This window comes from Hordeum vulgare, chromosome 6H, assembly GCF_904849725.1.
Source record: "Hordeum vulgare subsp. vulgare chromosome 6H, MorexV3_pseudomolecules_assembly, whole genome shotgun sequence".
NCBI lineage: Eukaryota > Viridiplantae > Streptophyta > Magnoliopsida > Poales > Poaceae > Hordeum > Hordeum vulgare.
The window spans coordinates 552,136,014-552,148,354 of NC_058523.1; the positions used below are offsets into that span (position 1 = coordinate 552,136,014).

General features: G+C 42.4%; 1 protein-coding gene across 1 annotated transcript; it reads left to right on the forward strand.

Moving 5' to 3' along the window:
* The first annotated feature begins 2,181 nt into the window (after positions 1 to 2,181).
* LOC123404672 (CLIP-associated protein-like) lies at positions 2,182 to 12,246 on the forward strand. The gene is made up of 18 exons (XM_045098611.1): positions 2,182 to 2,492; positions 2,808 to 2,973; positions 4,096 to 4,257; positions 4,368 to 4,465; positions 4,717 to 4,791; positions 4,884 to 4,952; positions 5,026 to 5,111; positions 5,185 to 5,302; positions 8,037 to 8,135; positions 8,217 to 8,532; positions 8,622 to 10,177; positions 10,336 to 10,383; positions 10,493 to 10,597; positions 10,722 to 10,796; positions 10,882 to 10,950; positions 11,199 to 11,267; positions 11,734 to 11,835; positions 11,963 to 12,246. Exons 1-18 carry the CDS (start codon positions 2,208 to 2,210, stop codon positions 12,101 to 12,103), a joined length of 3,639 nt encoding a protein of 1,212 aa, XP_044954546.1. The 5' UTR covers positions 2,182 to 2,207; the 3' UTR covers positions 12,104 to 12,246.
* The last annotated feature ends 95 nt before the right edge of the window (positions 12,247 to 12,341 follow it).

Sequence of the window (12,341 nt, forward strand, 5' to 3'; positions counted from 1 at the left end):
AGATTAACCTAGCACATTATCTTCGTGGAATTAATATATTGTTTTTTACCCCGGTAAAATACCACACCAGTGATCTGCACTCACATATTAACAGTACACCTGTCCGTGTCCAAGTAAAATAAGGAACAATGGTTAGTCTCACTGCTTGTGACGGGCGAACAAATGTAAAACACCATGCAGTACGTGCTACGAAAGAAACAGTGTAGCAACCAGGAGTTGCAACTTATTTTCCCTGGCGAAATTTGTTGTAGCTAAATCACACGTTCCAATCACAAACAAACCTAGCACAAGAAGACAAGACGTCGACCGAAGACCCAGCATACACGCGTTCTTGAATTGACATGCTAATTGGTCTGTGGTTAACTAAGAATATATCGTGGACATTGCTCCTGTCATCACAACAACGATGCTACAACAGCCAGGTGTTGGTCCAATTGATTGGCGCGCATACAACTCCTAGGTAGGACTACTGAGAGCTAGTAGTACTAATCAAGTGTTCCATAGGTTTCCCACGCTTCTCTTTGGATGTATAGTTAGGTTGCCATTCTTTTCAAGGACACGTTTTGTTCTTTATTTGCTCGACTGTTGCCCAAGTCAGCAAGTTAGGTTGTACAGTGCGATACTAATCTAGAAATGGTGTACATTGATCTTCAATTATCTGGGTAGACGACGCATCAAGTTTGGTACCATGGTTCATGATCGATGTATGTAGAGTATGTTAGAAGTCCCCGTGCTGCTCCCGACTACACAATTGACCGTGAACACATGGCAAAAACTAAAGAAGCGGACATCAGAAACATCGGGAACGAGGTAGGACAAAAGAGAAGGCCGTTGAACACAAGGTTGGCCGTTCAGGTGTCATTGTCCACGCGAGTGTGTTGGACTATGATGAGCGGTTATATACCTTGTCGACCTTTGGTGGTGCAGAGAGGGTCATGAGTGATTGAGTAATATGGTGTGACGAGGAACGTGTTGGTTGCTGGATGATGTAGGTTACAGGTAAAAGATGCCATCAAGGTGAACAAACTAATGGTCCTCTTAGCTTATATGAAAAATTTGGGAATAGTAAAAGAAAACAAGACCGTAAATAGTTGAGTGAACACTATAACAAGTTTGGTCCGACTTTGTGATATAAAGAATGTATGTCGGAGGTTCCGGCGACACACTAACCAATCATTGACCACGGACACACTACAAAAAAAGGAAGGATTGAACATAAGAAGTATCGTCGACGAGAGTGCGAAGCAAGGTAGAAGGCCGTCAAACATAAGATTGGCCATTACGACAGGTGGCGATATAACTTGTTGATCTTTGGTGGTGGAGGGAGGGCCAGGGGTGATTGAGTAGTGCGATGAATGTATTGATACAATTGTTATGATGATTGGCTATTTTAGGGACCGTTCAACCACTCCGATCTAATGGTGAAGAAATAGGAGTTACAACAACAAAATTACATGAAAATACAAATAACGGTGGGTGTGCTTACGGTTTGGTTTGCTTATGAAGAAGCTGCTGCGAAGGTTGTTTCTCTTTTGTTCAGTTGTATTAAGATGTCCTATCTCTTGTGTGGAACTGCTACAAACATGTTTACCATTCTACCCTTTTGACCAAAAAATAAAGCATTAACTCATTTTTTGGATCCGACGGTCAGAAAAAATCAGAGGAGGAGTTACACGAAATTACGACTCGTAACTCGCCAATCACCCTAAAAGAGCTCATGTATTGATTGCCGCTGATGTACTTCAATAGGGACAAACTAAATATTAAGACTTTTAGCTTTTATATATGGAAAATGTGTTGGACGACAATTGAGTTTGTACTAATGTTTGTTTCATTGGACGATACATAAATGAAGAATCGTCTTCAAGATGTTTTGGGTAAATTGTTTTCGTTGAAAATAAGTGCAAAATAATCTCTACGAATTTTTATGGAATTTTATTCCATAACTTGGAAATATACTGAATGAAATTGGCATAGGCTTTGCCCTGCATGTCAACTTGGAAGTGTTCATCAACCAACTAAAAAAAACATCTAAGTGCCAACCTCCAACCAACAGACGCAATGATGGTCAAAATCAGCTCTAGACCGTCTATAAACCCACACTCCCATACCAATCTCGTTTAGCTCTCCCTTTGCCTCTCCTCTCGTCGTTCCCTCCATTTCAACCACCACCTCGCACCCGCCCACAAAACCCTCGCGCCAGCGGGATGGCGTCCTCCACCGCGGCGGCGAGGCTGCGGGAGCTGGCGCCTGTTCCGGGAGCGGGTGTCTCAGCCGCTGCAGCGGCAGCCCTCGCCGAGTGTTGCGCGGGCCTCCTCGGCTGCGGAGACGCCGGGGCAGCGTGCTCGGCGCTTGACGCGCTGTGCGCCGCAGGAGGTGACGCGATGCGGCGCCATGCCGACGAGCTCACGCCGCTGGTCGTCGGGCGGCTCGGCGACGGCGACGCTGCCGTGCGGGAGGCGGCCAGGAGGTTCCTCGTGCTGCTCATGGAGGTATTGGCCTGTCTGTCGGGCTTCCGATTCTGCTTCATTAATCCTGTCGCCATGCTATTGCATGCACCGTTATTATCTGGGTGTTTAGCGTCAGTAGCAGTTGAGTTCCATATAATTATTTGAAATTAGATCCGAATGAGAGATGGAATGTAGGCTCAAAAGAAGTACATGCATTTTCAGCGACGTACTACCAAACTATCATCAACAGCCGCCGTCGAGAATATGAACAGTACATATGGGACATGAATGTGCCATATTTGACTACATACCTTCTGAAGCAAAAGGTCAAATTAGTTTGTATTTTTGATATTGCAGATGAAGGAGATGAATGCAAGGTCGGAAAATACACAAGCAGGTTCTAGTGTACCAGATGTCCACTACAGTAGTTTTATGACAAGCGAAGCTGAATCTTCCAGTGCTAATCAAGTAAGGAAAAATCCCAAACAAAAGAGCAACACAAGAGATATGTCACTTCTAGCAGGTATATTTCGCACCAAGCAATCGCTTAATTAGATACATATTTGTGTATATATATAGCATGTATCTAGGATTACTTTGTTTTTTTAACAATAATCTTTCATAGGAAACCCCATTACTAAAACAGGCTTACTGTGTTAAACGTTATACCTAATTTATCATCTTCTTGTAATAATTTAAGGGACACTACAAATGTATAAGAACTACATAATTTAATACCATTTATATTGATGTAAAAGAAATGGTCATGATAACATATTTGAATCAGAGTATTGACTGTTTCGAAATAGATGCCTCAGCTTCCAATGAAATATGGAATATCTACAATTGAAGTTTAATGTTAAGGCTTGTTGACCATTGGTAGCAAGCTAAGAACAAGCAATGTTGGTATTGTTAATTTTAAGGCTACAAACATGATGGTGACGACTTATGTTCGTGAATTATGAATTTCTAGGATTACTCTGTTTTAGCAATAATACTTGCTAAAATAGGATTACAGTGTTAAACATTATATGTAATTATCATCTTCTTGTAACAATTTAAGGGGCACTACAAATGTTCAAGAACTACATAATTTAATATCATTGATATTCATGTAAAAAATAGATATGGTAATATATTTGAATCAGAGTATTGACTGTTTCGAAAGAGATGACTCAGCTTCCAACAAAATATGGAATATCTACATTGAAGTTTAATGTTAAGGCATGTTGACCATTGGTAGCAAGCTAAGAACAAGCAATGTTGGTACTCCCTCCGTCACGGTTTAGAAGGCACGATTAAAATTACGTGCATTTCCATAATAGACAAGGTTTAGGACGCATTGCATTTACCCATAGTAGCTGATTAGTACTCTGTTGTACTATTTCTATATGCATGCGTAGTGTGAATGTTGTTTTTAACCCATCTGACAACCAATCAATAACCACATAGGTTCCAAAAAAATTCTAAGAACGCCTTCTAAACGTAAACCGTGACTGAGGGAGTATTGTTATTTTTAAGGCCAACGAACATGATGTTTGATGACTTACTGTTTGTCAATGATTAGTGTCTTTCCTATTGTTAATCTTTTAATATATATCCCTGATAATATTGGTATTTGATCTATCCGTCGCACTTTATGCAGGGGAAGAAGATATTACAAGAAAATCAATTGAGCCTATAAAAGTATTCTCTGAGAAAGATTTGATAAAGGAAATAGGAAAAATAACGTCTACTTTACAGCCAGAGAATGACTGGTCAATTCGGATAACTTCAATGCAAAGAGTGGAAGGCATAGTTCTTGGAGGTGCAAATTCGGATAACATTTACTTCACTATGCACTCTAGACAGTTAAACTTATCAGATAGGTAAGAGAAAGAGTTCTTCTGAGGATATATCTTTTTTCCTCCATTGCAGGTGCCGCAGATTATTCAGCCTTCCCCACGCTTCTAAAGCAACTCATGCCCCCTCTTATAGCTCAACTTCTGGACAGGAGATCTAGCGTTGTAAAACAGGTTTGGCTCTTTCCGTTTCACGTCCGTAGTAATAAGACTTGTTTCATTATTTTGTAAAAAACAGGTATTGCAAATTAACATAGTTGCCACAAAAGTAGCAGAGCAAAGTAGTGTGACCCAAAAGGATATAGATATATTATGTGTAATCATTTACGTTTATATGCCCTATATATGGAAATTATCATATTCTGTACCATTTGTTTGTACACCCACTGAAGCCTGGCTTTCTACTTCTTTTTCTATATTTCTAGGCATGCCATTTGTTAGTCTTTCTATCAAAGGAGCTACTGCGTGACTTCGAACTATGTGCTGAGTTGCTTATTCCGGTATGTTGTTGATTTCCTTTATCTCTGCATCCTATATTTGTACCCATTCTGGTTGCATTTAGACAAACCTCTTTGCCATCTCATATCTGTAGGCCCTTCTAAAGAATGTCGTGATCACCGTTCTTGTAATTGCCGAGTCTGCTGATAACTGTATAAAAGAGGTACATACACAAGTGTTTTTTAGTTTTTGTCATTTGATTGTAACATGTTTGATGTACAATATTGTCTATACAGATGCTACGAAACTGCAAAGTAGCTCGCATCCTACCAAGAATTATTGAATGCGCAAAAAATGACAGAAGCGCAATTCTCCGTGGCAGGTAATGAAAGGCACCAAGAAGGGTGATATACATTGATCTTGGATGAATACTTACAAATGTCTTGCTGTTGTAGGTGTTGTGAGTATGCAATACTGATGCTAGAGTATTGGGTTGACACTCCCGAACTACAGAGATCGGCTAATCTGTATGAAGAACTCATAAAGTGTTGCATAGCAGATGCAACCAGTGAGGTATTTACATGCATGTCTCCAACTCTCCATTCAATTTACATTTTTGAGGAGTGTGAAATGAATATTTAAATTTCTTTCTTATCTTTGCCTTTTTATTGATTCATCTCAATGTATCTAGGACAAGTTCGGCTACAAACAATTCTCTTGCCAATTATTTTTTGTTATCTAGTTCTATAACCTTTTGAGTTAGTTACCCTTAGTACGGTATCATTTGTTTTGAAGCAACTGTTGCTAAAGCATCTACAACCAAGATTGCCAAATGTACCCCCTATACATTCATGGACGCGTCCCGGCATCCATGCACAATGACAGGTCACCCCCCCCCCCCCCCCCCCCATTTGACCATGCCCATGGTCGTGCTCCACAAACGTTCGCCCCCAAATTCATACAATCCATGCAACTACATAACGTAAATGAGCAATGCAATGTGGATCAAACTTACATATAGATAGCACAATCTAACCCAAAAGAGTTCATCGGACAAGCATGGTTCATTGCCGGTTGGCTTAAAGTAGGTATAGAATAAACTATATCGAGAGAGCGAGGAGACGGACATCACTATTTCTGCCGGGATCTTCCCTTGCAGTCAACCGAGCAGCGGTAGGCGTCCGCGGCGGGAGATATGTCATCGTCTTTTCTGCTCGTCGTACCCGCTATCCGCCGCCTCGGCGGTTTCCTTCTGCATCGCGAGGCGCTTCGAGTCTTCAATGCTGAGCCAGAACACCTTCTCACCTCCCGTCCATCTTCAGCGTGGTTAACGCCTGGCAGAGGACATTGCACATGAGCCGCTAGCTCCTTCGGCCGGGTTGACAAGCACGGATCTAGCGTGCGGGAGGAGCCAGCCTCCACCGCCTTGTGCATGGCATGTTGGCTCAATGTGCATTTCCCAAACAGTAATGATATATATGTTTACGGGAGTTTTACAGACAGGTGAATTTTAAGACTGATTGTAATGGGTAGTATCATATACTAGCATATGATACTAGTGTATGATACCACAACCGTAATGCATACTATCATGTGTTAGTATTATAGGGTGGTTCATTTATTGCCATGCAAGACACATAGTACCACATCATTTAATATGATACGGTATATGATGATATGATACTCAACCCTCTCTTTTCTCATTTAATTCTATGCCACCTCATCAAAATTGCCTAGTTGGCATGCATGATACTACATATGATACTTCCATTACGGGCAGGGAGGTGAGGGCCTCACCCCTTAAAAAAGTTAGTTAAAAAGAAAAAAAAAATAGTCAGCGTGTAACCCTTTGTAAATCTTTCTATATTTAGCATTTTTGTTTGGGAGCTGCTACGCTTCAGCCGGCGGATTCTTTGAAAAGATCCGCCACCTCCTAAGTCGTTGGATCTTACGAATGGAGTGGCCGGGCGTCATCATGTACTACTGTAACATAGGTTGAGTTGCGGAAACACGGGTCATGTTATAGAAAATTTTACGACATAGATCAAGTTGCAGATTTTTTTTATTGCAACAAAGGTCTTGCTATAATTTTTTTTCTTGCAACAACAATCTTGTCGAAGAAACTTTACAGAAGTCAAAAAATTTACAGAAACATTTTGCAACAAAGGTTTTGCTGCAGAATTATTCTGCAAGTAAGATGTTGTTGCAGAAATTTGAATCCTTTCCATAATCAATGTCCGCGCGAACCGTGGTCCTGTTTTTGGTTAAGATGAAGACGTTTCTAAAAAAAGAAGGTAGACACGTGGTAGAGGATTAGGCCGTCGGTAGATACTAATCATTTCCCTTTTGTTTCACAAAAGAGGCCTTTTGTTACTTGGAGATGGTTTTGCCCACGTGGCACACTGACCATATTTGACTTGGATAGCCACCTCGCTCCGGGCCCCACATGTGTTAGTGTAATATACCCCATCGAGTCGACCATCTCTCCGCTCCCTCTGCCGCAGCGCGCTCCGCTCTCCCGGCCAAGGCATGACCTCGCCGTCGAGCGGCACATCGGCCCCTCCCTCTACGACGAGGGCGGCGCCGGAGCCGCTGGACGCCGCGCAACACCTCCACGAGTGACGCCACCGTGGGCCGCGAGGACTCCATTGAGCTTTTGTGCAGCCAGTTCGACGGTCTCTGTTGACAAGGATAGTGGCTTCCAGCGTGGGCGACGCGGCATGGACGGCAGGGCAGGTGGAGCCTGGTACGACGGCATGCTCCCACACTAAGGCGACTCCACGGCCTCGTCATCGCCCCCCTCCGACTGCTAAGACCACCCAGTCCTGGGTCCGAGACGTCAGCCTCTTCATGGGCGCATGCCGAGTGTTCGGCGGAATGACCAGCCCGGCGGGGACTTCTCCGTCTCGCCGCCTAGGCGAAACCGCCATGAGAAACCGCTAAGAAGGACTCAGGGGGCGATCTGTTTGGTTTTTGATGGTTGAGGGTATTAAGATCCTAGTTTTTATTTGGGGTTATCTATGCTTTTTCTCAATGTATCTTCTAGGCTACAAACACCTTTGGCTACTCTGCTCGATATTGTGAAACATGGTTGGTTCTGAATCTCTTCCAGAAAAAAAGATGGTTCTACGTTCATTAGTACAGTTTCTTTTAACCTTTCTGGAATGGTTCCTACATTTCGCCTAGGACTTCTATTTTACAACATGGCATTGCACTCTGAGCTGCATTCTTTTTGTGGATGCCATTTTCGAAACTATTCTTCATGGTGATTTGGTTCTAGGTTTTAAGCAACTTCCTTTATTTGAAGGTTCGGTCCGGTGCTAGGGCATGCTACAGGATATTCTCCAGAATTTGGCCTGAACGTTCTCATCAGCTCTTCTCGTCATTTGAACCATCCAGGCAGAAAGTATATACATCCTCAAATTTACCTTGCATATTTGCCTATTTGGTCATGCGGTTTGACTCTATGATATTATTAATTTTGTAGATGATAATCGATGATGATGCTGAGACCCATCAAAAGCAGTTATCTCCAATAGAAGGAGTTAAGCTCGGGCAACCTCAGTCTGTTCCTTGCATTCCAACTGCAATGGACAAGGTTGTCATGGTCGATTCTCAGACATCAATTTCTTCTGGGGACCTGCAGTCAGCACTGGTGAAAATACCTCGTCATTCTGATATGACCCTTAAAATTCCGGCCAAAGATAGTAAAGATGATTTAGCTACTGGAAGAACATTCGAGGATATGAGCACATTAGGAAAAGAAAGAATTCCTGTTCGAGACCCTGATGAACGTGTTTCAGGTATGTGTCATGGAAAAATACCTTGCTATTTCTTCTTTTTCTCGGTTTCGACCACTCTGCTTTGTTGTTGAATTCAGACCAAAATGCAGGTATCAGTTCTCCATCCCGTGATTTGCCCTCTGCCACCCCATTTGAACCAACTCAAGACATTCTATTGTCAGACGCAATTGTCATAGCAACTTTCCAGGACAAGGCCGAGTGCAAGCCGGAGGTTGAACATATAACTTCTTGTCAAGTTCAAGCATCAGGGGATCCTTCTGAGATGTTGAGCCGCACTCCTCCTGCTAGTTCAGAAGAGTCGGAAAACTTGCTAAACCAAAGGCCCACTAAATCAAGCTCTAATGGAATATCAGGTGGAAGATTAAGGACCCAACAAGAAGAGAGGCCCTGTGTTAGAACTCCTCGAAAGAGTGTAGTTCCGAAGCACTCATCGAATAACCACACTCCTAACTTCCGGCGACCTCTCCTGAGTAAGCTGATGACAAACTGGTTCTATGCCAGTACAAGAGGTGATTTAGATGGTAAACAACTCATTATTGGTGAAATGGCCAATAGCATGGATGTGCCCTCATCTCTCCCAGGGGCACTTTCTTTAGGCCTCAACCCAAAGTCAGATTGGATGATGAGGGTATATGCATTCAACTTCTTACGGCAGCACTTGCTCGAGCGAGGACCAAAAGGCATTCAGGAAGTTGCACAGAATTTTGAGAAGGTTATGAGGCTTGTTAGTCAGTATTTGGGTGATCCGCATCATAAAGTGGCGCATGGTGCTCTTTCATCACTTGCTGAGATCATGCCGGTTTTCAAGAAGCCCTTTGAACATTATCTGGACAAGATGCTGCCCCATGTTTTCTCTCGATTAAATGATCCAAAGGAGTCAACCAAGCAGCAATGCTTCGCAATTTTGAAACTTGCAGGTGAAAGTTACTCCATTGATTCTCTCTTACCTGCTCTGCTTCGTTCACTAGACGAGCAAAAATCCCCAAAGTCAAAGCTTGCAATTCTTGAGTTTGCAAAGGCCTCTTTTGCAAAATGCACAGTTAGCTCTGACATCTATTCTGGTAGCAGTTTTCTTAAGCCATGGCTTGGAAAGCTAACTCTTCTGTTTAAGGATAGAAACAAGAAGCTAAAAGAGGCTGCAGTGGTTGGTTTATCTTCAGTCTATTGTCATTATGATCCAGAAACCATGTTAAGCTTTATAGTTACCTTGTCGATGGAAGAACAGAAGCAACTTACGCGGGCAATAAAGCAGTTAATCCCTATGATAGGGAGCGACCTAGAAGAGTTCTTGCAGCAAAGGAGACATAAACAGAAAGTGCCATCTTTTGAGCGCTTTGCTGCTACAGATCCTCATCCCAGAAGTTATGTTGGAAGGCAACATAAATCCCAGCAGCATGACGCATATCAATCTAGTGATGTTAGAGTCAATGAAGTATTTAGCTCCGCATTTCAGTATCTCCCAAGCACTCACTTGGAAGTATATGGGCGTCGTACTGCGAAGGTTGAATCTGAATTGGGTGGTGAATCTTATGGTCACAGACCTGAAACGATGGGTAAAATTTTTAGTCCTGCAAGGCGAAGCAAGGATATGATGATGAATGGTAGTCAGAGTCACGAGCCAAGCGTTTCCAAGATGCATCATCAGGTTTGTAACTACTTGATTGACCTGCTTGGTGCTATTTCTTATCATTATTTTCAAGCATCTTTCCATTTCGACTACAGTTATAGCGCACACATGTGGTGGCGTCTAAGGATTCTTTTAGGTAGTTACCTGTGTAACAGATATGGTTTTTCGATAAACAGGACATGAGGAGTGTTGCTGAGACGAACAGTCATTCAGCGCCAATCAAGGTTTGGCTGATCTATTTGTATCGCCTTATTTATTTTTTATCGTAATAAGGGGTATTCCACTCCTAGGTTTGTTGGTTCTAATGTCACCTCATACTTTTTCCTCTTTCAGAATTTACATCAGATGTCCTCCTCTCTCCTTGAGATGCTTGATGACCCAACTGAATCCACCAGAGAGCTTGCCCTTTCTCTATTGGCTGGAACTCTTGAAAAACAAGTAAGAGTTTCTTTTTCTTTTTTTTTGGTGGGAACATACTTTTCTTGAACTACTAAATAGTGAGTATTTGTGCCATTGATGTAACTTCCATGGAAATGACATCTGCTATGGCCATGTGTTCTAGGAAAAGGCATTGGAGAACTGTATCGAGACTCTTGTAGTTAAATTGTTGCATGCAACCAAAGATTCTGCCTTGAAGGTACTAGTACACCAAGGCGCTCTTCTAGGATTTGTCTCAACCATAAAGTGGCTCTCTGAGGCCTTTTGTGTCATTGTCATTACAGGTAGTAAATCTGGCGCATATTTGTCTGACAACAGTGGTTACTCAATTTGATCCGCTGAGATGCCTTCTGGTAAGTTTCTTTTACTCCCTCCGTTCACTTTTATAAGTCGTTTCAGACAACTGAAATTGAGCTGTTTTGCACTCTGTCTGAAATGCAAATGTCCACAACGCCTTATAAAAATGAACAGAGGGAGTATATTATGTTTGTGCGTTTATGAATACTCTTAGGATTTCAATTGATGTAGATGAATTGGAGAAACTGTCGATGTTCCTTTTTCACGGTTGTTGGCATCTTATCTTTCTCATTTAAATAAACAGGCAATTGTTTCTCAGTTGGTCTCCCATGATGAGAAAATCCTTATTGTCAGCATCAACAGTTTGAGCAAGGTAAATCCCTCCCTTGTTATACAGTTGATGTACTATGTAATAGTGTGTGGTCACGTGGTCTGATCTCGGTGCTGGCATCAAAACTGAAAATTTGGATAAACCTTAATGTATTCAACTGAAAATTTGCATCACACGTTATACAGTTGAAAGTCCAATTTTTTAGTTTTGAATGCAAAATCAAAGTCTGAATGTTAGGATGCATTCAGGTTTTCCAGGTCAGCATCAACAGTTGATGTATTCGGTGTGAGTACATCTCCCAGCCTCTGAAACTCTGAATGTTAGGATGTACACGGCCAAGTGTTAGCATCAATAGCTATAGCGTCTTACCCCATCAGATTCATTACATTGTGGTTAATCTCGTGCTTAATCTAGCCCATTTCACTAGCAGCAGCAGCATATATATATTTCTGACTTGTTACTGATTTTTCCTTACTGCGGACTTTTCCCTTCCTCTGTGGTTTTGCAGCTTGTGATGCGGCTGTCACACGACGACTTGATGGACAATTTGTCGACATTTCTACCCGTGGTCTTGGACGCCTTCGAAAACCACAGCCCATATGTTCGCAAGGTTCATTCATTCATTCTCACTTACTTTTGCAGATTGTGTTTAGATCATCTTCTATTTTCTGGCAAACACAACCTGTTCTTCTTGAATCATATCAATCTTGAATAAACCTGTGTTGCATATATTGCAGGCTATTTTGCTGTGTCTGGTGGACACGTACCTGAAGCTGGGGCCGGCGGTGGCCCCGTACCTGGAGCGGCTAGGCGGCTCGCAGCTGCTGCAGCTCGTCGTAGCCACGTCGGCGAGCAGACTGTCCAGGGCGAAAGTCTGAATATTGAATGCATGACGGAAGGGGCATCTCGTAGGCATGTACGTGCAGCTACATCCCTTGTGATTCACTCAATGTAACATCAATAATGCAATGCTGCCTGAACGGTTTCAGAAAAAGAAATGAGCGGAAATGTCCACGAGAAAGTAAGAGATCACTCTGTTCTTTGTTACTTGTTGGATCCCCTGTTTTTTTTTTTTTAATCAGTGGATCCCCTGTTTCTCACTGCCATGGAAGGAGA